The sequence below is a fragment of the Zootoca vivipara genome, chromosome 1 (genome assembly GCF_965207765.1).
Source record: "Zootoca vivipara chromosome 1, rZooViv2.hap1.1, whole genome shotgun sequence".
NCBI classification, from domain to species: Eukaryota; Metazoa; Chordata; class Lepidosauria; order Squamata; family Lacertidae; genus Zootoca; species Zootoca vivipara.
In genome coordinates this window covers 42,424,031-42,450,883 of record NC_142582.1, presented here as the reverse complement: position 1 = coordinate 42,450,883, position 26,853 = coordinate 42,424,031, and the positions used below count along the sequence as shown (strand labels likewise).

The 26,853-nt window shown below is 42.2% G+C and overlaps 2 protein-coding genes across 6 annotated transcripts in view; one reads left to right on the top strand and one right to left on the bottom strand.

Moving 5' to 3' along the window:
* SNX4 (sorting nexin 4) overlaps nucleotides 1–9,032 on the bottom strand; it is a 29,092-nt gene extending 20,060 nt beyond the window's left edge. Inside the window, exons 1-4 of the mRNA XM_035129524.3 lie at nucleotides 8,820–9,032; nucleotides 7,380–7,498; nucleotides 2,219–2,357; nucleotides 662–811 (exon numbers count right to left, since the gene is read on the bottom strand). Coding sequence (XP_034985415.1) covers nucleotides 662–811; nucleotides 2,219–2,357; nucleotides 7,380–7,498; nucleotides 8,820–8,996 — 585 coding nt within the window. The 5' untranslated portion in view covers nucleotides 8,997–9,032. The remainder of the gene's footprint in view (nucleotides 1–661; nucleotides 812–2,218; nucleotides 2,358–7,379; nucleotides 7,499–8,819) is intronic.
* Nucleotides 9,033–10,481: 1,449 nt separating this feature from the next.
* LOC118091951 (TGF-beta receptor type-2) overlaps nucleotides 10,482–26,853 on the top strand; it is a 35,395-nt gene continuing 19,023 nt past the window's right edge. Inside the window, exon 1 of one of the 5 annotated variants that reach the window (XM_035129579.3) lies at nucleotides 10,482–13,858. In XM_035129579.3, coding sequence (XP_034985470.2) covers nucleotides 13,807–13,858 — 52 coding nt within the window. In that variant the 5' untranslated portion in view covers nucleotides 10,482–13,806. Of the gene's footprint in view, nucleotides 13,859–21,386; nucleotides 21,546–24,083; nucleotides 25,021–26,853 lie in introns of those variants that run through there. The other 4 variants (XM_035129588.3, XM_088652299.1, XM_088652296.1 and 1 more) reach the window with 4 other exon arrangements.

Sequence of the window (26,853 nt, the reverse complement as noted above, 5' to 3'; positions counted from 1 at the left end):
GATGGTCAGAAGAAGTCGTTTCCAGCACAACAGACAGAAGAGAGGCAACAGAGGCCACCAGCAGGTGAACAAGGCCTGACAGATTTCATTAACCGTATCCAGTAATCAGTTTATGAATTAAAGTGCATTACACTAATGTTTATTTTTCAATTAAACTGAAAGATCAAATCCAAGCAACTAGGGGAATAAAACATCCGTCCCTTAAAAGTGGACTGGAAAATAAACCAGTAAACAACATGAACACGAGTAGAAGTAATATTACAGGCTTTAAACAAAAAACAGGCTCCTATTACGGTAGATGTCTACAGTTGTTGGGTCTCAGACAGAGCAATGTAGGTATTTGCCTTGTACTGTATCAGACCACTGGTCCACTTAACTCAGTATTGTCAACAGTGCAGGGCTGAGAAAGAGTCCCAAATATATTTTATAGTCAGTGTAGACTCTACACTAACTGCCAACAGATTTCCAGAACTTCACACAGGTGTTTCCTACTCAAGAGAAGCCACCAATTGAATCTAGAACCTTTTGCAAGCAAAGCATGCACTCTGACATTGAGTTACAGCCTCACAATTCTTACATAATCTGATGCATTTATCATGAATTAGAATCAAGGTGGAAAAGGTTTTTTTAAAAAAATATCCAGCAGACAGTATTAAGGTACCTTGGTTAAAAATGCATTAAAAATCTTCTCCTGACAAAGAATGGGATGTGAAGCCACCCGCAAAAGGAAGTTTTCCAAGCCAATTCTTCTTCTTTCCACAAAATCTGGATCCATGTTATCTGCTGCTAGCTTATGCCAAACAAACTCTGCCTGTGGAACAAGGGGATGTGTTAAGAGCATGATAGTGTATACTTCACACTAATATACATAATTCACATAATTCGTAGAAATGGAAAAACACTAAGATAATGTTTTCCATTTCTACAAATTATGTGAATTACGTATATTAGCAGCTATGTTTGCTTTACATAATTTATTCTGGGGCAAAGGGACAGAAGCCTTGTGCTCTGGTGACTGAAAATGCTGCTACAGTTCAGTTCCTCCTTCTTGAAATTTCACTAGGCACTGCCCATATTTGTGTAAACATATCTTCACAACCTTCTGAGGTCACCAGCTTTTTGGGAATCCTGGGTATATTTGGAATGTTGAGTGTGTGCTATGAGAACCGTATCTTCTGGTTGTTTCTCTCCCTATTAACCCAGGTCTCTCTCACATTCATATATATGCCCCAGAAAGAGAGAAAGCACACACACAATACTTGTTCCCCACCACCACCACCACCATGTGGTTTGGGTAAAAGCTGCACCTAGTAGTACTGTGATCTTACATGGAGTCCACCCAAAAACCACCAAATTAAGGTTTATGTTGGCAGACAGCAAAATAAAAATAGGTGTCAGTAATAAAACAATAATGATGCAAGGCATGAGTGATCATTATTATCATTATTTTACATTGGACGACAACGAAACCACCATCAAATCACAGAATACATCTACAGCCATACATCTGACCAATGAGTTTGAGAGAATTTCGAGTAAAACTGAGGATCGATCTGCATTTTTGCACCACAGCAGCACTGAAAAGCACGGGATTCATGATTTTTTTACAGTTTGGTCAATGGAAACAGAAATAATGTGTGGTATAATGGTGGTCTGATGAGAAACTTGTAAAAATAATAATAATAAAAGAGGATCAGTTTTACTAGATCCAATGTATGTACATGTGTTCCCCCCCTTTTCCCTCCCTTTTGATTCCTGTGGCACCCCTGGTTGCTACCTCTGGTTTCTCCATTTTTCTCACCTGTTTCCCATACTGCTCCCCTTTCCCTAATCCCCACACATTGCCAAGCTTTGTGTTCAATTTCTAATCTAAGCATTAAAAAGCACATAAAGCTGAAAAAGGAAGTGGGAAGTGGGCACATAAAGCTCTTCCAACTTCTTCATTTAGCCATATGTACTTTTAGAATAAAACACAGTACCCATCCACGCCACATGGCAAAAGGGGGCAGTAAGCATGTCTATATATGGTGGTGGGGAGGCACAGAGGCTTTGCTAGGGAAAATCTACAAGGGTGTCATTGTTCCCATGGACTCCACACTGGCAACCCCAAAAGGCTGCTTTAAAAAAACCCAGCATAGTACTGGATAAATGATAGTGTGGATATTGTGTCAAGAAAGATGGAAAAACAGAAGGAGGTGAAGTTGCAACATTTTCTTACCCTTTTTTCTGGCAAAGGTGGTACAATAACATGTGGGTAGTTAACTAGCAAATAATTCCTCAACAATTCAAATTCACTGTATCGCCTCCAAAGAGAATCTGGGGGAGAACATTGCACTTCAGCCTGCGACTCCACAGCCCTGAAAGACATCAGATCATAATTTTGATGAGATAATGCTAAGATCAGTACAAGATCTTAGTCTTCAAGCTATATACAATTTGCTAAGAAATGTTATTTTGTGGGTTTTGCAATGGCCTTTATAGAGATACTATATGGGGTTCTGAACTGTGGGGAAACAAATAATGCCAAAGATTCCAACTGTAATGTTTCACTGGTTTTGCTATATGAACCTTTTAAAAATGCAATGGTCATTCTTACCTTACTAAGTGCTTCTGGCCATTTTTTTATATCCAGGGTATTTACTTCATTTAAAATGTCTCTATATTTTAGTGCTAGATTGAGTTGTGAAACAGTGTACGTATACATGAAGCAAGAAGTACCATAAGCTGGAACAGAAACAACTATAATGATATGCACCATGTTAAATATTCACATAAAATGTTACTGAGGTTCCATGCCTATGAGATAACATATCAGGATATTGTATGTACACCCTTGGCTACTATTGGGAAGCTGACATCAAGCCAGCAGCGAAAGCAAAGGAATATGGCAAGTGCAAATTTTGGCTTCACTAGCATGACCAGCCAAAAATGGTAAGCACTTGAGTAAAATATATAAAATGGATGGCATCCAATGCAGTGAAAGTATGCTCGGACACAATGGGAATTCTGCCTCCCTTTCCTCCCTACTGCTGTCCTGTAACAGACTCTCCTGTCATTGCAGCAAGTACAATGAAGAGACAGTGGGGAACCTACATCTGTGGTTGAGCTCTTTTCAATGACACAATCACTAAGTCTTGCTTGGTACTTTTATTTATTTTTTAACAAAAGCATAGGTTCAGAAAGAGAGATTATAATGGAAGGCTGAGATTCTGCACTACAATGGAGACAAGGTAGGGAAAATTGGAGGTATTTTTATTCTTGAAGAATATTTTTCCATCTGGCTGCATTAAGTGGCCATAAAATATCACTAATGTGAGAATACTTCTTCCCAGGAGGTTTACTCCATGAAAGGAAGTTAAACCCACAAAAGGTACTCATTATGCTGAATGCCTTCATCATCATTTGATTCTTGCAGCCACATTATAAACTTCATCTCTAAACACAAGTTCTGCAATCCCTGCCTCAATTAAGATGATAATCACTTGCTGACATTTGGTCTAACTTTTCAATTTATTATCGGTTTTGAAACATTACGATGCTTGTCAAGTGTTCTGACAAGAAAACCATATGCTTTCCCACTTAATAAAGCAGTAACAATGGTCCTTGCCATGAGCTGAAGCAAAATGCCTGGGGGGAAAGTTAAGGAAAATGTTATACCTCTGAATTTCCACCATTTAATGGTGTAAGTGATTAAGATACTAAATTACTCTAAACCCACATTTATTTACCTTAGTGAGAAATGCCAAACTGAACCAATAGGTAGAGAAGATCCGTCAATTCTCATTGCTATATAAAACTAACTATCTGAAAATGGGTCGTTAAACAGAAAGAACCTTAAAAATCAGGAAAATGCAAGAATGACATTGTTGATTTCCAATTAAAAAAACCTTTTGACTGGATGACTTACATTGTTAGGCCTGGTTCACACACTTTTAATACAAGTTTACAAATGAATTATTTGATGTTTAGAAGGGGACATAGGCATATTACCATTATTATATGAGAATAAAAGTTACATTTTGCTGAATACTTAGCCAAATGATTGTATTTGTGTGCTTTCCTCCAAAGAAGAATATATTTAAGGGATCCAGTAGTCCAACAACTATTTAAAATCCTTCTTGACCAACATCCTGGTAAATATTATAGGTGCCCAAAATTATTTGAATATGAAATACAGAAAAGGGTATTTGGCTGCTAAAGCAGACAGATAAGCAATGAATAAAGGATAATGCAGCAGGTCCTTCCCAGTTTAGGATTAGTGTTTTTTACCTACTCATAAATCTCTTTTCTCTTCCTTGCTCCACTGAAGTTGCGAAAAGGCTGGCATATCAAAGGAAATGATAAGAGCTGTCTAATTATTTACTTGAATTAGGAAGAACTAAAGTACTTAGTAAGAAAGGCAGTCCAATATAATAAAGTCCAAAATTTAACATAAGAAGAGGAATTTTACATTGACAAATAGGTTGCACACAACTGTAATCTAGAGGTGTCAAGCAAAAGAAAAAAGAGTGGAGTCGCTTATTACAGTTACTCTCAACATGCTTTTGTAAACTTTGTTTTTTTAAAAAAAAGCCAAACTCAATACTACTAGTTTCTCACATACAAACAATTCAATACACTATAACCATTTCTGCTACACTGTTTATGCTTGTCCCATTGCTCTATATACAAAGGCAAGCACACACCAAAAGTGATGTATAAATAACGAATAGCAGCAGTATGGGAAAACAAGATGTATATTATACCCTGTAGAACAATTACAACTTGTTTCATTTCCTTAATGTTCAACAGTCAAGAGACTATCCTAGTACCCTTTGGCATGGGGAGGGTCTACTGGGAAGCCCATTTGAGACCACTGGATGGAAGCTCTCGATTTTTACTGCCAACCATGTCTCTTTCAGTCCTTATTACTATTAATCAAGTCTTCAAACCTCCTCTTCCCCTAGGATAGTTTTCATTTCACAGATTTATCTGAAGATGATTTAATAAAGTTACCAGCAAGACCAGGGAATCAGTGAAACAGCTACAATTGTCACTCTGGGAACTGCACATCTGTACTAAGCAATGACTTAGATTAGCATTATGTGTGAACTGCATCGTAAGAGTTCAAGTTAGCAATTCTCTTATAGAGATGGATCCTTTTAACTAGTCCTGTTCTGACCCAATGTGCAGATCACTTGTAATAAAGACACCTTGTTAATATTTTTGGGATGGTTAAAAACAAGTCCACAGAACTTGAATTCTCATTTAGATTTTGCTATTTTAATTGATTTTAATTCAATTTTTATTTTGGCGTTTTAAATCACAGCAAATCTAGCCTCTCTAACTGCACAGAGCTAGCAAAGGACAAATGTTACTTAATAAATTCCTAATACATTTAAATTCAAGTAACTTGGAACCTTAACAGATCAATCCTGTCTACTCAGCAGCAAGTCCTGCTGAGTTCAATAAAGCCTATTTCCAGGTAAGTGGATATAGTATAGCAGTCTATAGTATAGCAGTCTACTCATGAAACACTGGGAATTCAGCAACTGCAGACAGGAAGCATCATGACCACATTTACTATTAGGGGAAGGCTGGAGAATCTTTCCTGCTGCAGCTACATTCCCTCAGTGATTACGTGCCAGGAGTCTTACACCAGCAGTGGGCAGGACAGAAGCCAGTGACAACTGGTCCGAGAGCAAAAGTAGACATGGCTGCTCCTTTTCTCTCTCCTTGTGTCCCCTTCCCCCTCCCTCGCTCTCCCTCAACCCTGTCACCCTCCAGTCTGCTCCCAGTCACCCTCCTTGCCACCCATAAGAAATTAGTGCAAGGGATACATGAAATTGAGCTGAGGGTCAAAAATTGCCTGTCCCTGTATTAGACAAACAAGGGATCTTATTTTAAAACTGAAATATCCACAAGTTACTGATTTAACCCATTCTTATTCAAAGCAGAACTTATACATATGACAAACTTAGTTGGTCTCTAAGGTGCTACTGGAAGGATTTTTTTTATTTTTCGACATTTTTCTGAGTATATCAACTTTAGTAAATTTAACCTAGCTTTGGAGGTTTATTCTTTAGTGATGGAGATACAATGGGCTGATCACCTTATATTGATTTTATAGCATCATCCAGCACTGAGATTCAACAAACAAACAAACAAACAAACAAGAAAGGACTCTGTTTCCAGCAGTCAGAATTAGCCACTGCTCTCGATCTCCAGTTCAAAATAATCTTAGATAAGCAAAGCTGATACAAAATTCCTTTTTAATAAGGGCTTAAGCAATTCACCAATATTGCTAATTAATAAGATATGAAAAAATAATGTTTTAGATGCTGTAGAAAGGGGGGGGGAAGACGCCTGCTTCATAAAGAAGGCACATAATCACTGACCATAAAGAAGGCTGATCGCCGAAGAATTGATGCTTTTGAATTATTGTGCTGGAGGAGACTCTTGAGAGTCCCATGGACTGCAAGAAGATCAAACCTATCCATTCTGAAGGAAATCAGCCCTGAGTGCTCACTGGAAGGACAGATCGTGAAGCTGAGGCTCCAATACTTTGGCCACCTCATGAGAAGAGAAGACTCCCTGGAAAAGACCCTGATGTTGGGAAAGATTGAGGGCACTAGGAGAAGGGGACGACAGAGGACGAGATGGTTGGACAGTGTTCTCGAAGCTACGAACATGAGTTTGACCAAACTGCGGGAGGCAGTGCAAGACAGGAGTGCCTGGCATGCTCTGGTCCATGAGGTCACGAAGAGTCGGACACGACTAAACAACAACAGAAAGGGGAAAACCCTACCATCTGTGCCACAGTGCTAAAAGCTCAACAGGGTAGCATGGCAGTTTTTTCAGCAGATGAATAGGACCATTTTGCAGTTAGGATTGAAAACAATACTCTAGAACGCTCATTTTATTTAACAGAGAAAAATAGTACCTGTGTATTATTTGCAAAAAAATTAATAAAGCTGTGTTAGAGAGGGTGCTACAGTAAGCTTGAACTGCTTGGTTAATAATGTACAAAGGGCCACAACAGCCAACCAACATTTATATGAAAATGCTTCCAGAATGAGTTGTCAGCTAGCTATGTTGAGCTTATATATGGCTACTGATACTAGCATTTTGAATTCTTGCCAGTAGAGTAACTAAACAAGAAAAGATACAAAGATTAAATCTATACAATCTATTTCAGAATACTAAAGAATTCTGTGGACTACATACAGCCCTCGGCTCACAGATTCATCTACAAGTAGGCTAATATGAATTGTCCTTCAAGTACATGTTTCCATAGTCATCCAAAAGCAGCCACAGAATACTGCACTGTAACTGGCCCTTAAACTACTGGAGACAAGCCAATCAGATAACTAACCTTGGTTGAATGCTCTTTTACCCACCTTGTTTCCACGAGGTAAGCAGTGTAAGTTTCCTGCATATTCATGGCATTCCGTCCAGTCCGTTTCTCTGCTTCTGCAACGCTAATTTCTATTTTCTTCAATAAGCAATCTTCCATCATCTTTTTAGAGAGAGAGAGAGATTAGTAAGCATCACACAAGACAAAAACAACTATAAACTCATTTGGAATTCTGGTTCTTCAAAAGGGCAGAGCACAGTTTAGTTTCATACTATTCATTGGTGCCAACAATACAAGTAAGCTCACCCCACAGTACCTATTGTTATGAATTTTTTGGGGGGGGGGAGGTAGGTTGTATGCCTGAGCCGCCTTCTACTTTCTGGATCCAGCACACATTCAATTCCTGGAATAGCCAAGCACCACAAGTGGTGTTTTAAATTAAGCCTCTGCTTGAATACACACACTAGAGTACTAAGTTTCAACCTACAGTATTTTGATCCAGGGTCTACCTTTAACCATGGCATGAATCTGGGAACCCATTTTTAAAGCATATATTTGTACGACAGTAGTGCAGCTCTTGCGACCCACCTCAGAACATGCCGTGACCCTGAAGTGGGTCCTAGCTCACCAGCTAAAGACCAATGCAACAGTGCGCCTTAGGCAGACCACCTGCTCCAGTTAGTATTACTTGTTCAATCCACATTATCATCCTTCATCCAAATATCACAACACAAAAACATGAAAGGAGGCACAAAATACATAACAAAGCAGAAATGAACCAGGAACGTGGAGATGGTGGTGCCATGCAAAGTCCTTTGCATGCTACTGCCAAGTCTTTACCATCGTTATTGTCAACCCCTGAATTCCTAGGAGAGTTAACAGGAGGACGGCAGTTCTGAGGGCGTTAGTTCTGAGGGCGTTGAGGGAATTTCGTTAACAATGACAGAATCTTTAATTGCATCAGTCACTAGCCATAGCAATAAAATAAAATGTACTGAAGATAAGAGGTAAAAACTTTGGGGCTTTACATTAAAAATCAAATAATATATCTTATTCTAATTGCCCCCGCAATTTGATTTCGTTAACCATGACAGAGAAGGGATTCAGCTGGAGAGGCTTTCCTCACCTGTGCACGCACAGCTGCACCTTGCAGAACTCCCAGCGGAGAGAAACTCTTTAAGAGCCTAGAGGTTCCCCCTCCCCCTTCCTGCTTCTCAACGGAAAACGCCCGCGGGACCCTCTTCCTCCTCCCCACATCATGCAACTAACCCTCCCAAGCCCCCACCTCAGCTCAAACCCAGCCTCCCTCTGTCCCCCCAATACCCCCTCTCCCCAGGCCCTCCACCAACACCCCCGCCTCTTCCCCTGCCGTCCTTCTTTTCCTCAGCCGCCTCCGCCAGGAAAAGCCGGGGAAGCGGGACTAAGGCGAGGGCCGCGGCCTAACTGCCCTCCTGGTCCCCGGGAGCGGCGCAGCTCCCCTCACCGCGTAAGTGGCCGGGGAGGCGGCGGCCGCCGCCTCGTCGTCTTCCTCCTCCTCAGGCCCGGGGCCTCCGGGAGACTCGGGCTCCTCGCCTTCCTGGCTGCTGGTGCTGCTGGTGCTGCCGCCTCCACCGCCGCTGCTGCTCCCGCCGCCAGGGCTCTCGGCACCGGGATGCTCCATGGAGGACACAAGGGGGGAAAGGGACGCGGAGACTCCACCGCGCAGGCGCGGAAGGCTCCCTGGCTGAGGTAACTACGCGGAAGGCGGAAGAAGGGAGTGGGGGCGTGTCTTCCCCGCTAGTGGTACAGTAGTTCCCCCCCCTCCTCCGCCCAAGCCCTTTCACGCAGCTCTACTGAAAACGTGAAGTGGCACGCACTCTTTGGGAAGGAGTAGTACCCGCTAGTATGCTCTCTCTCCCGCCCCAGCCCTTCCTTGAAGGTTTTTAAGCAGAGATCTGTCGCAGAGATGTTGAGATCCCTCGCACCGCAGGGGGTTGGGCTGGATGACTCTGGGGGTCCCTCCCAGCTCTACTGGTATTCTGTGATCGTATGATCCTCCTCGGCACCACTAAGGCGAGATTTGCACCGCTTGATCATCCGGGTGCTATGCATGTTTCGGTTGGACGTTGCTAGCATTAGTAGTCACTGACTTAAAGCCTGCATGTGTTGTTGCGTGCATATTGTTTAGTCTTGGCAAATCCCAATGGGGCTCGCAACCAGCCCGACTCATTGGCTACAGTGAGAGATACTCAGTTTAGGTAACTTCCCCCGCCCCCCGCCGCCTCCCGCCGTGCAGGTTTTTTTTTGCATGTCTAATAGGAGATCCGGAAGTGACTCCCACTTTATTTGGTGGGGCTTACTATCTAGTAATGGGGTCACGAAGAGTCGGACACGACTAAACGACTAAACAACAACAACAACTATCTAGTAAACGTGTTTAGGCTTTGTGTTTTCTCAGGCTGTAATAAGATATACACTGGGATTAATGGGAGAATCAGTAAAGGAGAGAGGGTGTGTACCTTTGCATGTGCAGCAGTCTTAATTCTTGCAGCCCCTCATGGGCTGATTCCACTTCCTCTCCAGTCCAGTAATTTCTCTTAATTATGCTTTATCAGTGGCAGATTTCTAAAGCTGTCGCAAAATATAATCTACCCAACCCTATATGATATCTGGGGTATAGACAATGCAGTGCTATAGGGCGGGGGGGGGGCTCACTGCCCCCCCAAAGCCTCCAGAGAATGGTGCCATTGAGGCTCCCAGTCAGTATGTGTGAATGCAAATGCATGGGGAGGGGAACCAAACTAGGTCTTTGACCCGGGTGAAATAAAACCTTGTTTTGCCCCTGGACAAAGCAACAGTTGTAGTAACCATCTACCAGTATTTCCATCCACAGTGAGTTTTAATTAAACACAATATATTTAAAACACATGACTTCTGCCAAATAATCCTGGTTATGGTACTTTGTTAAGGATGCTGGGAATTGTATCTAAGTGAAGAGTAAACTACAGTTCCCAGGATTCTTTGGCAGCACTTACAGACTGGCTGAACTCCACCACAATTGCTCCCTCCAAACCTCCTTGCTCAAACTCCAACTCTCCACAGGTCTCAAAGGCTGGTGCAAAGGCTTGTGGGATTGCTAGATGCCGTTCTCGCACTCTTTGGGAGGCCATTTTTGCCCCTTTCACTGCCATTTCCGGGTTCTGGCAATGCATCACATGACTTGAATGCGCATAAATGGGGAGTTACCAGTACACTGTTTAATACAGACTACTTTGAGTCTTATTTAAGCCAAGCAATCAACACTTTAAGCCTCTCCCAGGCCATGTTAACAAGACAGGATTGAACTAGGCAATTTGCCTGGCTGTGCTGAATGTTATTCAGCTTAGAGATAACCCCATCAAAAGAGAAGAGAGCTAGCAAGACAGCATGGCCCCGTGTATGCTTTAATGCGGGTAAGGAAGTCAAAAGGTCTCTTTGAGACTTGTCCAGATTTGCTTTTGTTGTCATGAGAGAAGATACAATCCCAAGTTTCCCATTATCTTCGTCTTTAGAACCCAGCCATAACAATAATGCTTGATGAGGCATATATGGGATTTGCACAAATATTTCAGTATCACTGGGGTGGGTTCAGAAAATTCAAATATGCATATCCTTTAAAATGGAAGTGTAACTGATGCAAGAGACATATCTTACTGTACATGTATATCTAGAGTAAACACCCCAAAGACCGCTTCATAATGGGAAACAGATTTTGGGCGACTGTGCAATCATGCATAAAATGGACTGTTGGTTTATAAAACAAATCTTAAATCAGTCGTACTCAAAGGGCACATCGGCAGTTCACATTCTTAAAAGGAGTGTTTGTTCCAATAAAATGTTCGTTGTAAAAACTTGGGAAATTCTATAGGACTAGGAATGAATGGTCAAAGGTAACAATTAAAATAACCTTGGAAGAAATTTGTACAAACAATGGAGACAACAGAATAGAAACCAGATACACTGAAAGCACTCAAAGGGTCTTTAAAATCATCTTTGAGTTTATTTTAATTGGAGTTGTGAAGGGAGGATAGGTTAGAGAGGGCAAATGCATGCAAGTTTAGTACAGTATGAATGTTTTGCTTGCAATAGCTAAAAGCTAATTTTACAGATGGAGAAATGCATTCCAAGACAACCGTTGATAAAATAGAATAAAAAAAATTCCTTCAGTAGGACCTTAAAGACCAACTAAGTTTTTATTTTGGTATGAGCAAAATAGGTTTAAGGGTAGAGTGGCTCATGAGAAGAAACTGAGATGTCTTGATTGCTGGGACATTAGAAGAGGATTTTGATCCTTGTAAATTTTTGTAGTTTGATCAGTTGAACAGGAACAGGAAAAAAGTTTCATGGAAATGTGAGCTATAGGTACAGCAGAAGTATCACAGCCACATTCACCTGTGTTCAAAGCATACAAAGCAAGTCTGATACACACTTATAAGCAGTAAGCACATGTTTGTGCAAAAAAGATTTGAAGGCTTCTTCTGCATGTAAGAAGGCCCTCTGCATGGTTCCCTGTAACCTCGCTTCTCACAGTGAGGGAACTAGCATAAAATCCTCAGAGGAGGACCTCAGTGTCTGGACTGAATATATACTGAAGCCAGAAGAAAAAAATGCTAGTTTCTTTCAGCTCATAAACACCAGATATCCACAAAGATAACATGAATGGTTATGATATTCTTGCAGAAAAACTGGTCAGGGATATATGCCAGTGAAATTTAAGTGTCTGCCTGCAATGACAATTCTTACCACTGAAATATTAATGTATTAATTGATCTGCCTTCTTTTCCTCTAGGGTATTATATACGTATTATATATTTCTTTACTGTCCCCACCTGTCCCCATCATCAGTCTAGCTGTGGTATACCAGCAGGAGCTTCTGATGTGAACTGGTGGTACCATGCTAAAAATATATTAATAAATCACAGCAGCCAGGTTATCCAGATCTAGGAATGGTCGTAGCTGGCAAACCAGAGAAGATGTACTCCTAACTGCTGAGGTCATGCAGACATGAAGTGACAACTTAGTATTGAGGAACACCCCCAGACTATGTGGCTGCTACCTCATCCAGAACAGGTTGTCTCCCTAAACGCCAGGCATGGAACAACCACTTGCCCACAGCATCTCCACCTTTGGGGGATATAGGCTTAGTTTATCGGTCCTCATAGAGCCAGCTACTGCTTGCAGACACCACTTGCAAAGCCCAATTCAGATGGAACCAGGAGGTAGAACTGGTTGTCGTTAGCATATCGGTGACAAACGTGCTCCACATCTCTGGATACCCCTCGTCAGCAGTTTCTCAACTGCAATGGAGCTGAGCTGAAGTCCCCCCTGAGTTCTACATCTGGCAGGAGTAGCCCTGCATGAAGGAGCAGAACCACCACCACACACCATCTCTTCCCTAATAATGGTCATCAACCAGAGTGAGGCTGCTTCAGTACTGTCTTTCAGACCTGAAGGCAGACTAGAAGGTTAAGATAGGGTGTGCTTTTGTATCCTTTTAAGATATTTTGACTAGTTTTAAATAAAAGCTTTCAAAACAAAACAAAACCCAATGATGATAATGGCAACAGGCTTATAGCCTGTTAGAATGTACAGATGTTTTCCTGAATGTCGGATTTTGGTATTTGATGAAGCTTAACATCAAATATACGACAGAGACTAGGGCTTGCCAATCTGAAGGTCAGCGGTTCGAATCCCCACGACAGGGTGAGCTCCCGTTGCTCGGTCCCAGCTCCTGCCCACGTAGCAGTTCGAAAGCACCTCAAAGTGCAAGTAGATAAATAGGTACTGCTACAGCGGGAAGATAAATGGTGTTTCCATGCGCTGCTCTGGTTTGCCAGAAGCGGCTTAGTCATGCTGGCCACATGACCTGGAAGCTGTACGCCAGCTCCCTCGGCCAATAACGCAAGATGAGCGCCACAACCCCAGAGTCGGTCACGACTGGACCTAATGGTCAGGGGTCCCTTTACCTTTAACATCAAATTGCAGTACTAAAGGAAAGTGATAACATGGGGAAATAGTCACTGCTGGATTCTTTCATTCTCTTTCCAAGAAAAGGATTTGTACATCTAATCTTAGCAGACCTGTTAAAATTAGAGGCAGGAATGAGGTGCTCTTCAAACAGTGTTGGACCATATAGAGCTGAGCTGGAGTTCTTTTCCCCCCTGAAGCAGCTTAGTATTGTCATCATTATATCAAGCCCTGCTCTCCGTGCCAACTTTCCCCTCCCCCTCCTCCCCCTCCCATATTTGTGTGTGTTCAGAGAGTCAAGCTTAGCCTGCTCATAAACTTCAGTTCCTGGGCGGACCCCACACACGCACAGCTGGATTTGAAACAGCTGGATCTGCCTCCCCTTCAATTTTAGACAGGAGCCCCACAAGCTCTGGATGGGCTGGCGGAGGATGAACCGATCAACGCTGTGAAGCACGGATTCAGTTGCTGGCAAGATCCAGAAAATGGGTTACTGGAGGAGCCTCACTCTGAGTCTGCTACTGCTGCTGTTGCTCCGTGAGTAAAGAAAAAAAGAGCTTCTACTTCAGCTGTGCAAAGCAAGAGGCTGTTTATGTTTCTTCTCTCAGCTCCCTTCTCCTTTGCTGATGAGTGGAAGGATAAGAAATGTCTGATAATTTGGTATAAGCACTAGCTGCAAGGCAGGCTTGAAAATCCAATCTCTACTTCTTTCTTTTGGTAGATGTTTGTCTCCTATAGTCAGCCTTCTTGTAGCTGCAACCATTACGGTACTTGCTGTAACCAAACATGGGTCAATGTTAGATGAAGAAACTAATGTGTTTTTTTGGGGGGGGGTTGCATTGGTTGTTTTTACATTGTATTGCAGCATTTTAAAATCAGCAGACTTGGTTGGATAGTGTGATTTCAGCATGGTCAGGATTTTGAGATGATTGTAACATAGCTTGTGTCACTCTCACATTGACCCATTCACACAAATTTAAGTGCAGTACTAACTAAACCAAATAAGTATGATGTGGAGGGAAAGGAAGATTTCTGCCATTGCATCTTGCTGCTTGGCAAGGCAGCCCAACTATCGCATAAGCAAATAATTCTTTGTGGCACGCACTGTGTTTATGTTTCTGTTAACAGTCTGTTAATACTGAAGATACAACTTCCATGCGTGGATTTGATAGTATGCCCCACCAGGCTGCAAAGGCTCTTGTTTAAATCACAGATGCACACATATAGATGCTATATATACACAAGTCAGAAGTAGTATATACACTTCTCATATATATATGTGGCGCAAACTGCATGGCTTTATATGGGATTTGTTTATTGCACTGATACACAACATTTTAACTAAAAATGCATTCTTTGTCATTCTATGAAACCATAAGGGTGCCTTTTGATGGATTATTACATGGCTGTGAGTTATGGCAATTCAGTGTACCCAACTCCTGGAGGGTAAGGCTATCAGTGGCTACTAGGCATGATGGCTATGTTCTGCCTCAGAGGAAGTATGCCTCAGTATGCTAGTTTCTGGAAATCATAAAAGGGGAGGTCATAAAGCAGGGAGAATTCTGTCGCTCTCAGATCTTGTTTGCAGGCTTCTCATAGGCATTTGGGTCTTATATCTGATCCTGCAGAGCTCTACATAGGCTCATGTGCAAGACACACAGATAGACCCCTGCCTGTTCCATGTGCTGCAGTTTCCCACAAGCACAAATAACAGAGCAAGGGTTATCGGGGGGGGGGGAGCTGTTTAAGTAACCTATTTTGGCAGCATTGTCATGTTTGTTCCTGCACAACCCTTAGCTCTTCTTCGTGGTTCTGTTTCTCCCCCTTCCACAGGACACAACGACAAGAACAGGGGCAGGCTCCTAGAATTATAAACCCATGAAGCTGTCTGATGCAGAATCGGAGCATCAATGCCTCTGGTCAAATAGTGCCCACTGCAGCCTTTGACACCCTGGTGGCCTTCCAGGTGTTTGGGGCAGGTGGGAGTTGGGGTCCAAAACATCTGGAGAGCACCAAGTTGGCAAAGACTGATCCGCTTCACTTGACAATGGCTCTGCAAGTTCTCAAGTAGAGGTCTTGCCTAGACTTATATGTTTAATAAAATGCACGTACTGCTTGATTGTCAAACCCCACCACCCCAAGTGGGTTATTAGCTGTGGTATCGTAAGGGCATGACTTTGGGGCAGAAGTCTAGAATGAGCTGGAAGGCTGCCAAATGCAGCAAGGCTGGATGACTTTGAAGTAAGTGAAATAACTTACATTAGTGTATCATCTAAAGCAGGGGTGGCCAACTCCCAAGAGACTCTGATCTACTCACAGAGTTAAAAACTGGGAGTGATCTACCCCCTTTGGGGGGGGGGGGTTCAGGTCAAAGTTGTTGAGTTTTTTTAAGGAAGGGAAGCCCTGTTTTGGGGGGTTAAGGTCAAACTTGTTGAGCTTCTTTTAGGAGGGAGGGAGGCCCATTTTTGTTTAGGGCTTCAGGTCATAGTTCAGCTTTTTTTAGGGAGGAGGAAAATTTTGGGTGAGCTTTTTTTAGGGGTGCCAGTGATCTAGCAGTGATCTACCACAGACATCCAGTGATCTACTGGTAGATCACAATCTACCTGTTGGACGTGCCTGATCTAAAGAAAAGGACCCCATAAGGTTATTACATCAGAAATCTTCAGTAACCTAACTGCACCACTTCATAACTTGAGAACCCAGGAACAGAATTTTCTGCATGCAAAGCCTTTGCTTTTTAACTGAGTTATGGCTCGTCCCTGTTTTTTTTCTTGGGGGGGGCAGGCAAGCTCCTGCTTGCCACCCGCACCCCACTTCCAAATTGCATGCTAAAGAATGAGGACTGGAAGCAACAAGAGTTTCCTTTACTCCCGATTGCTTTAAGGGAGTGCCTGGATCAAAACTCCCTCTGTTGCCAGTTTGGTGCTAAAGCAGAAATGCAGAAAGCAGAATGCAAAGCAAAGTAACATATAATAGGAAGGAATACCATGTTTCATGTTCCGTTGCAAAACACTCCCCCAACCTTTACAAATTTCTTAATTGTTCCCGTGTACAGTATAGTGTATAGTATATAGTAACAGTGTCCTATCGGTGAAGATCTTGTGTAGCTAGTGAGGATCAGAAACTGTGAATCAGGACCTCTGAGTTCAGATACTGGGTGCCAAACAGCCAAAATGAAGCACTTTGATTTCTATGGAAAGGCCTATTCAACATCCTGATCCAATGGATGCCTACTCAGCAGTAAATTCCACTGAGTTCAATGGGTATATTATATGAAAGACACCCTCTCTGCAAATATTTCATACCTTGTATCAATACCCTGAGAAAATACTTCTTAATCATTTCAACAGCACTTCCCGGAGTATTTTATAACCAGTGTCTTATTCCTACCCACAACAGCCCGTCAGATAAGGCACTGTGGTTTTCATTTCTAAGATGGAGAACTGATTTGCCCAAGGCAACTGGGGAATGTTTAGTGGGGCTAAGAATGCATGACTTTGAGGTCTCAGTCCAGAATGCAAGCTATGGTACAATGCAAGTACAGATATGCCTGAAGTGCCTTTAATTCAGGCAAACTCCTTCGTGAAAGAAAGAAAGACTGTGTATCTAGCCAGCAAGTAATAAGTTTGGCTTTCTTCAAACTGGACATATAGAACAGGCAATCACACATGTTAGACCAACAAAGCCTTCAGAACTTTTAATTTCTGTATTTAATTTGCAAATAGGCATCTTTCCAAGGTTGCTGGAAAATTCTGTAGGATATTCTCACCAGATGTACAGGAAGATAGTTTTTTTGGGGTTGCTTGCCATCCTCCATCACACATTCTGTTTTGTTGTTGTTACTCTAGGGACATAGTTATCAAAAAGAGTGACCTAGTCCTTCCTATAGAAATGCAAGGATTACTTGAAGTTGGGGGAGATGAAAGGTGTCTCCCGAGGGGGAGGGGTTTGAGCTGTGATGTGGCAAAGCAGAGACAGGCAAGGAAGAAGTGTCAGTTTATTTTGCAGCAGGGACTAGGATGTTTTCTCCTGGGAAGCTATTTGCCAGTCCTCTGCATGCCAAATAAGTGTGTTTTTTCTCAGAAAGAAACCCACCAAATAAGCCAAACAGAGGAAGGAGGTAACATTAAGCATTGCTTTCTTATGACCAATGAGAAAGTAGCGAAATAGTGAATAACCTTCATCAGGCTGACTGTTAAGTGAAGCATAGGGGAGTGAGAACAAAAGCTGGCTTCATATTGAAGCCATAATGTCTGCATTAGTGAAAAGTTAATTTTTCTTCAATAGTCTTAGAAGAAGCAAGGCTGCGGGAGTTATGAAGTGTGACTGTACTCCAGAATTTATCACTGGCTTTGAGAATGGTAGGCATACTGAACTGAGTGTGGTGCCGTGGTTAGAGTGTTGGACTAGGACCTGGGAGGTAAAGTTTCAAGTCCCCACTTGGCCATGAAGCTCACTGGGTGACCCTAGGCCCCTCGCTGCCTCTCAGCCCAACCTACTTCACAGGGTGGTTGTGGGTATTAAATGAAGAGGGGGGAGAACCATGGACATGACCTTGAGCTCCTTGGAGAAAAGGGTGGCATAGAACCATAAGAAGAGCCCTGCTGGGTCCGGCCAAAGGCCCATCTAGTCCAGCGTCCTGTTCTCATGGTGGACAACCAGATGCCCATGGGAAACCTGCAAGCAGAAGCTGAGTGCCACAGTGCTCTCCCCCAACCCCTTGTGATTCCCGGCAACCGGTACACAGAGGCATAGTGCCTCTTGACGGTGGAGATAGAACATAGCTAGTAGCCATTGCTACATTATCCCCCATGAATTTGTCTAATCCTCATGTAAAGCCGTCTGAGTTGGTGGCCATTCAATGTGGGAATGAATGTTATCATTCAGGCACGTCCAACAGGTAGATCGTGATCTACCAGTAGATCACTGGACGTCTGTGGTAGGTCACTGGTAGGTCACTGGCTCCCCCCCAAAGAAGCCCAAGAACTTTCTCTCCCCTAAAAAAAAGCTAAACACTTTAGCCCTGCAGCCCATAAAAAGAAGCTCAACAACTTTGACCTGAACCCCCCAAAAGGGGGTAGATCACTGCCAGTTTTTAACTCTGCAAGTAGATCGCAGTCTCTTGGGAGTTGGCCACCCCTGCTGATAGTTTAACTATGTGCTATGTGAATAAGTACTTTATTCTCTATCTTTCCTTTTCTTGCCTATCACCATGTGTCTTGGTTTCTAGTCACTAGGCAACTGTAAATTGTTTCTGTCAGAGCAGTGGCTCACAGTATTGTCTACACCAGGCATCCCCAAACTGCGGCCCTCCAGATGTTTTGGCCTACAACTCCCATGATCCATAGCTAACAGGACCAGTGGTCGGGGAAGATGGGAATTGTAGTCCAAAACATCTGGAGGCCCAAAGTTTGGGGATGCCTGGTCTACACACAGATTGGAGATGGCACTCCAGAGTTCTTTCTCAACCCTGCTTTTATTGCATATAAAATAAGGTATCCAAAGGATTAAGGAAGTTTAGGGATGGGGTGGTGGCAATAGGATGGCGAATGAAGTCCGATTGAGGGAGACTATAATTTAGTGGCAGGACATGTGTTGCATGCAGAAGGTACCAACTTCCATTTCTGGAATGTCCGGTTAAAAAGGATCTTGATTTCTACTTGAAACCCAGGACTCAGCTATGCAGCTGCAAATGAAACATTTTAAGTGTGTTGTGAGGTTCAATATATAAATATGACACTAAATGGAGAAAGTGAGCTATGGTAAATTCAATATATTTTTCAAAACTTTTTTTTAAAAAAACACACATTTTCACAGTGTTTTTTTATGTGTGTGTTGATTCCACCCCAGTCACAGTAGGCAGTGCCAGGAGCTAGATGTTCTAATAACCTGACAGGTGTAATGAAGCTTTCTATGTTATGCAGATCTACTTTGAATTGAAAAGTTTGCAGTCCAAAAATTGACACATTAGTTATAACCAACATACCAGTTTTGCCCTCAGCTCCCCACCCACTCTGCTTCTTTGCCCTTATTGCCCCCTTAGGCTTGCAGCAAGTCATAGTGCAGCGACCATTCACTACCTGGTATGCCCTTGAGATATTTTGGACGACATCTCTCACCATCCCTGGCCAGTGGCAATGCAACATCTAGGGACTCAAGGTTGGGAAAAGCTGCTTTAAGTCTATTTATTCCCTCTCAGCCACCTCTCACTAATTCTTTCTTGCCTCATCTCTCTGTCTCCTCTGTCCATTGAGCCTATCTACCTTACCCTACCTTCAGGGTTTGTGCGAGTTTTAATCCCAGCCCACCTTTTAAAACCCTTGCAAATCTGGACTAAAAGCATCTTAGCAGCTTTCCTTCAACAGCTGGAATGTTTATAAGCATTCCATGCCATCACACAGTTCAATAAATCAGAGAATTTGCTACCACAAGCACAATACTGTATCAATTCAGTATACAGTAAACTAAAATCCTTACCAAGTCTAAGGGACTGGCATACGGGTTAGAATTTTATTTTAGTTTTTTATTCCAGCAGGCTTTTGGGAATTTGTGATCCACCTTGTTCCAGTTCTGGGGGAAAGGGAGGATATAGATAAATTAAATTAATAATCATAAAATAAAGAAGGCTTATTGCGCTGTTCACATTATAGTTACGCATAGAGGGCTATTGGCTAAGATGAGTTTTGCAAACCCAGCTGCTGTAACTTGCATGGAGTAGCAAATAGAGGACCAAGTAATATGAGTCTCGCTAAATGATTATAAAGCAACATTTTAAAAAAAAACACATTTCTGTTTTCTAAGACTTTAAAAATAGTAACAGTTGGCAACTTTATCAGCTGCAAGGAGATGGTTACTGGAACTGTCTGATTAAGAAAGGGGTGGCATTAAATTTTAAACCCTTCTTCTTGCTTCTCATGATTTATAGCCTCTTGCAAGATTCATCATTGCAATAAAATAACAAAAAAAGGCTGGAAAATGCTTAGCTTAGTGGTCCACAGAAGTTTGTCACTGAGTTATAGCATTTTCTTTGCTCTGACATCTCTTTGTTGGCTCATCAAAGTCTTTCTGCCAGATGGTAAACAGAACGCCTGCCAGAAATTTTCAAACACTCCCCAGGAAGTTCATCTAAATCACCAGAAAACCATTTGCACTTAAAACAGAGCACAAACCCCCCCCCCCCCCCCGGTTGCTCAAATGTGACACAGATAACATTTCTGCCATGTTGACTGTTCCAAGGACAACACCAGATTTCTTTACACTGCCCTTCCCAGTTCCTTCCCATCCACTTAGATGGGTCTACAATTCCTACAGGGGAAGCAAAATATAGGAAACACGAGTCTCAAGGTCAGAATTGCCACATGAAATTTGAGGTGCTTCCTGTGCAATCCTATGTGTGCCTACTCAGAATAAGCCCCACTGAGTTCAATGGGAATTACTCCTGGGCAAGCAAACTTAAGATTGCAGATTTAGGATTCTGAATTTTGGATCCCATGTCAGATTCTTTGCTTGTGCTGTATTTTTGCGGACTTGCTGAATACAAGTGGCAATCAGCCCATACCCTCATCTGCCATAGAAGGAGCGTATTTGAGCAATAGTTATCCTTAGTTATGGGGCTTAAGTCAAGAGAGAAAGTTGCCTGCATCCTTCTGGACATTTTCAATGTGGATTGGTTATAATGCTACAGCAGGGATGAGGAACTGGTGGACCATCAAGTGTTGTACAATTGCAACTCCCATTAGCAATAAACCTTTTATAGGCAAGATGACTGAAGAACCTTAGTAATGTATGGGGTCTCTCTGAGAATCAGGTGTAGGGATAGCGGATTTGCTGCCTGCTGTTGGGGTGCTTCTTTACTTCCAGTGTGCTATACCTGTGTGTCTGTAAGTAAAACAAATATTACAAATGTGGGAAATTGCAGTCAAATATAACTCTTAAGCTCAGGGCTAGTTAATGCACGAGGGGGTTAAGACCACATAAATTGTTTTCTTAGACTCAGTTAGCTCATGCCCCCTCACCTCCAGTGAAGAAGGAAGTGAAGATTCTTTCTTCATTCTCTTCCACTATGCAAAGCTGACCAGGCAACATGCCTGGGCTGGACTGCTTCAGGCAAAGACCGTCACTGTGTTCTCAGAAATATTTTTCTGTATTTTGTAAACCCAAGATTTCTACTTGTGTTCTTCTTGCTGCTGCGTGGAATAAGGCATTAATCTGAGCTTTGGAGTCTGTAAGTAAAACATTTAAACTTAGTAACTGTGTAGTCTGTTCATTGCGAGAGGAGTAGAGAGGGGAAATGCTGTAAGTGGCTAGAACGGGATACAGTATTTTAAAAGTCTATTAACCTATTATTCCCATGCTTCACCATGCTGCATAATCCTGTGATTTTAATAATCTGCTGGGGGCTCTTGAATGTTTTTGGATCCAGCAATCCTTCCGATTCATTTATTAATTACCCCACACAGGTGATCTATATCTAATTCCCTCCCCATAATACAGACACCATAAGATTTGTGTGTTCTCTCAGCCAAAGGAAACCAAACCCTGTGTAGCCCTATCCTTGGAAACTCTCACTATTTAAGGAAGTGGCTTAACACAAAATATGATACTTGTGTTTCGAGATCTATTTGTCACTGAGATAATAAATCTGTTTGTTCTGAACCACTTCAGAATGCAGGTGGGAGCTTATGTGTTTAAAAGAAATTCCCTTCATACAGAAAATTAGATGTCAGGGGAAACCATTCTAGCCTATCCTTCTTCCTGACCTCCTTATTTTTAAATGAAATGTGAGGGATATAATTTTTAAATTCACATGCCATCCTAAGAGTCCTGTTACCTGAAGTGCAGCTCATACATTGACAAAAAGAAAAACCCAAAGATTCCACCATATTAACCCAAACTGCAGTTTGAAATAGTGAGGCCCAGATTCCGGCATTACCACCTCAGCGAAAATCAAGCCTGTGCCCAAGTACAAATGGGTATACAAGTTAGATCTTATACTCTTAATACCTGGATGAATGTGAGAACTGTTTGCCTGGCTCCGAGGCCAATCTGCCTGGTATACACATGTAGCAAAGTGAGATGGTAGAATTCTGCTGATGACAGAGAATGGACTGTACCACGCCAGGTTGTCAGTGAGGGAAAGCCATTTCCAGTGTTCCTACATTCATTCATTCATTCAATAAAAGAAAAATATCAAACATATCAGAGAGAAAGATTATTATATTGCCACTCTTGAAGTATTTTCTAGGCTTCGGCCAGAGCCCCCAAAGTCAGTGGGAATTTTTGTTGCTGGTGTCAATGGATTTTAGAAGAGGCCATGTGTTACTCGCTCTTGGATTCACCAATTCAGTATGCAATTTCTCATCTTCCTCCTTTTATTGAAGGATTTTCTTTTTTCACTGATCTGAATAATTTTCTACAAAGTGCTTCAGTAAAATCTTGATTGTTAATCAGCTTATGAGAGCAATCTCTTTTATTAAACTTGAAAGAAAACCCTAAAGAGGAGAAAATTGGCTTTGTAGTTGTAAATGTTTATTACTCAATCTTCTAATCCCAGAGCAAATGGAGAATATTCGTCGTCCAACGTATTTTTTAGTTTAGAATGCCATGCAGCTCCTCCATAACTTTATTTCCAAGGGCCCGAGGTCTGATTAGTTGGGAAAAGGAAAAGATTGTGAAAGTAACAAGTAAAAAGGCACAGAGAAGAAATGCTTTTCCATCACACACACACACATGCAGGTATATGTAACCAGGGTAGCAGGATTGACCATGAAACCCCATTGCATGTACACACACAAGCAAAAATTTATTGGCCATCATGTTTTCTCCATACCAGCTTGATGACAGAGACACAGGTGTGTGTAGAATTTTATAATGTATACCAACCAATGAGTAAGAGAGCCTGTGTGACAGCTGCTATCAGACAGCAGCACCAAGCAGAGTATCTGCCAAAACCAAATAATGTACAGTATTGCCTGCATTGCCTTCTCCCCGCAAAGTCACATCTTTAGAGGCAGGGGCTCCCATTGTTCTCTGTTCCATTCCCACTAAACTGACATTCACCTTTGCCTTCTCCCCATTGCTTGCACCAGATATAGCATTGAAGTTTATTGGATTAGACACTAGTGCTGTCTGTTGCCAATGAATACAATGCAATATGCATATTGCAGGGATACCTGGACTGTCTTCAAAGATAGGAATTGGTTTATTATAAGTTTGCTGTGCTTCACCCCCCCACCCCCACCCAATCATATTTATACTAACATGACTATGTAGATACCATGACTTAAACATTATGCAGAACAAATCTTATGGATTGTTTTAGATAATTTAATACAGATTAATGACCAGCACAGGCTTTAACCACCATTATATAGTCACAGAGGTAGCAAAAATGGGGCAAAGGAATGGATTATTCCCCGCGGGGATTTTCAATGTATATTTGTCTTTGAAATAGATTTTCTAAGTGCTGCTTGTGTTGCCATTTCCCCCTCCTGACATGAATTCTCATTAAGGCTCTTGGGTTGTGCAAATTTCCTGTTCAGTGTCTGTGGTTATTTGTGCTGACCAAGTTGTGTCTGAAAAGAACGTCACCCCTTCTCCACAGGCCTTAAATAAGTCTTATAATGACTTTCAATTAAGGCTGTTATTAATTTGAACTGTTTCATTTCAGTATCTTTACCGGTAATTTCAAAATGTGTGCCAGTGAAGATTAGTGTGCGGTGCAAGGAATCACCAGCAGGCCTGAAGAGATAAATAATTGAACATTCCCAGGAACCCAGAATAGCCACCAAGAAAAGAGGCTGAAACACACCATGATAAATTCCTGGGCAGGGACTTCTGCAAGAACATGGGGAGTAGGCTCCTCATGATGTTATTATATCTGTTATCTTCCCCATATAATGGATGGGGCCTGGCCCAGGTAGCATATCTTAGATGTCATGAAAGGGCAGCCTACTATTAGTTACTTAACTTATTATTGTGTTTTTACTGGCAAAAAGCGGGAGAGGCACTTGTGGGATTTATTTATGTCTCAGGTGATAAAATAACTTGACTTGGTGCCATTTGCTGCTCCACTTCAGGCATCAAAATGTATTGGGTCAGCCTTGGACAGCACTGTAGGCATATTTATTTTTTTGAAAGAATGAGAGCTATGGAAAAGAAAACAGACTAGTGAATGTGTATGTATACAAATTAAGTATAATTTGTGTTCAGTTATCTTCAGCGTTTTGGGCATATCAAGGGGATTTGAATAATTGGATGTAAACAGGAGTGGTGTTTTCTTAACATTTCATGATGAACACAAAAAGAAACTGAATGAAGAGCCAAGTTCTTTTCAGCCCATAGCTAATCTTCGAAGCACTATGTAAGTCTATTCTTTGACAATTTTAAAATGCAATTCTTCTTAATCACGAGAAAGTTGGAGAAAGTTCCACTTGAAACCATTCAGATTGGCGTGGTTATGTTTCCCTATGTAAAATAAAAAAACTCCCTGAAAATATAAAGCTAGTAGAACAGGGAAATAACAGGTCTATAACCCTTCCCTGGTTTGCTAGTTTCCTGCTTGCATTGAATTATTTTCTTGGGGGAGCATTATATTTATAATCTATTTTCTCATCCTACAGTCCAAAATGGCCCAGCCCTCTAGACCAGCTCATGGGTCTCCTATCTCATTCCCTTGCATGTGCAGTAGTTCCAGTCAGGTAAATCATTTGAAAACAAGCCAATATTTCCTCCCTTAATATAAGCTATGTGAAAGGTGATCGGAAATGCAATTATATCCTCAGTGTGAAAAAGTGCCATGTGACAAACAGTCTCTCCCTGATAAATTTTGAAACCCTTGCTAATGGCCCTTTTGAGATTAGGCTGATGAGAACCCATCCTCTTGAGCCATTGGCTCTCATAGACCTATCAACCCCTTCATCAGTAGGGTGTACAGTGTGTGCTTCCAAGTAGGAAGCATTTTACATTGAGGAACTAAAAGTAACTGATGCAGCAAACAGGAACGCTAAGAAGCAGCGTGCTGGTTGAAAATTATTGGATACACATGGAAGAATCAACAACACGGGTGCCTTAGCAATCCCAGAAGCATATTTCTTTTAGGGAAAGATGCCTTGCCGATGTGTCATTAGACACAGCTGTCAGATAAATTGAAGACAGCCAAGTACGCAAGTAGGGGCAACATATGCATTAAGAGGCACCCTATGGAAAAACTGAGGTTCATCGCATAAATGAATGGATCACCCTTGCTTTTATCTCCTACTGTCGATTATATTTTCTTTCTCGGTGCCAGGCGACACTGTCACATTCCTCCAGATGATCATGTGGATGCAGGTCTTAATTTTGGGCTCTGGAATCCATGGCCTTGCAGGGGCTCCCTCCATATTCACGCAATTCAAAATACGGCAAGCCAGTCCTGCTGCATTTCGGGCAGCTTTCCTGCTCATTCTGCTGAGAGGGGCCCTGGACCTCTGCCCCAAAGCCCTGCCCCGGCAGCACCACTGTGTGAAGATGCGCAATGTTGGAATGTGAAGAAAGACTAGTGCTAAACAATACTGAGAGATTTTACTTTCTTGGGTTCCATGATCACTGCAGATGGTGACAGCAGTCACAAAATTAAAATACGCCTGCTTCTTGGGAGAAAAGCAATGACAAACCTAGACAGCATCTTAAAAAGCAGAGACATCACCTTGCTGACAAAGGTCCGTATAGTTAAGGCTATGGTTTTCCCAGTAGTGATGTATGGAAGTGAGAGCTGGACCATAAAGAAGGCTGAAGAATTGATGCTTTTGAATCATGGTGCTGGAGGAGACTCTTGAGAGTCCCATGGACTGCAAGAAGATCAAACCTATCCATTCTGAAGGAAATCAGCCCCGAGTGCTCACTGGAAGGACAGATCGTGAAGCTGAGGCTCCGATACTTTGGCCACCTCATGAGAAGAGAAGAATCCTTGGAAAAGATCCTGATGTTGGGAAAGATTGAGGGCACTAGGAGAAGGTGACGACAGAGGACAAGATGGTTGGACAGTGTTCTCGAAGCTACGAACATGAGTTTGACCAAACTGTGGGAGGCAGTGGAAGACAGGAGTGCCTGGTGTGCTCTGGTCCATGGGGTCACAAAGAGTCGGAGATGACTAAACGACTAAACAACAACAAAACAATACTGTACATACATGTAATTGACTCTGGCTCTACCTACTATTGGGCTCCCCAACTTCTGCCCCACCAGTCTCAATGGGCACCAGCCACCACTGTTATAGACCACTTCTGAATCCAAATAAAACACTGCCACCAAGTTACGAAAATTTTCAGTGAGAGGTTATTGCAAGCTTGGTTCATCATGTGATTTCTCCCCATCTGTTTTGGAAGACAAGCTTTTGCATAGGAGCCCAGCTTCTTAATTAGTGGAAATCAGGGCAAGAAACTTGCTAAAATTACTATTAGAACTTTGTGTCCTTGAACCATTAGCTTGTAGTTTAACTGCCACATCACTCATCTTACCCCTAATTAAACCCAGATGAATGCTTTCAATGTTAA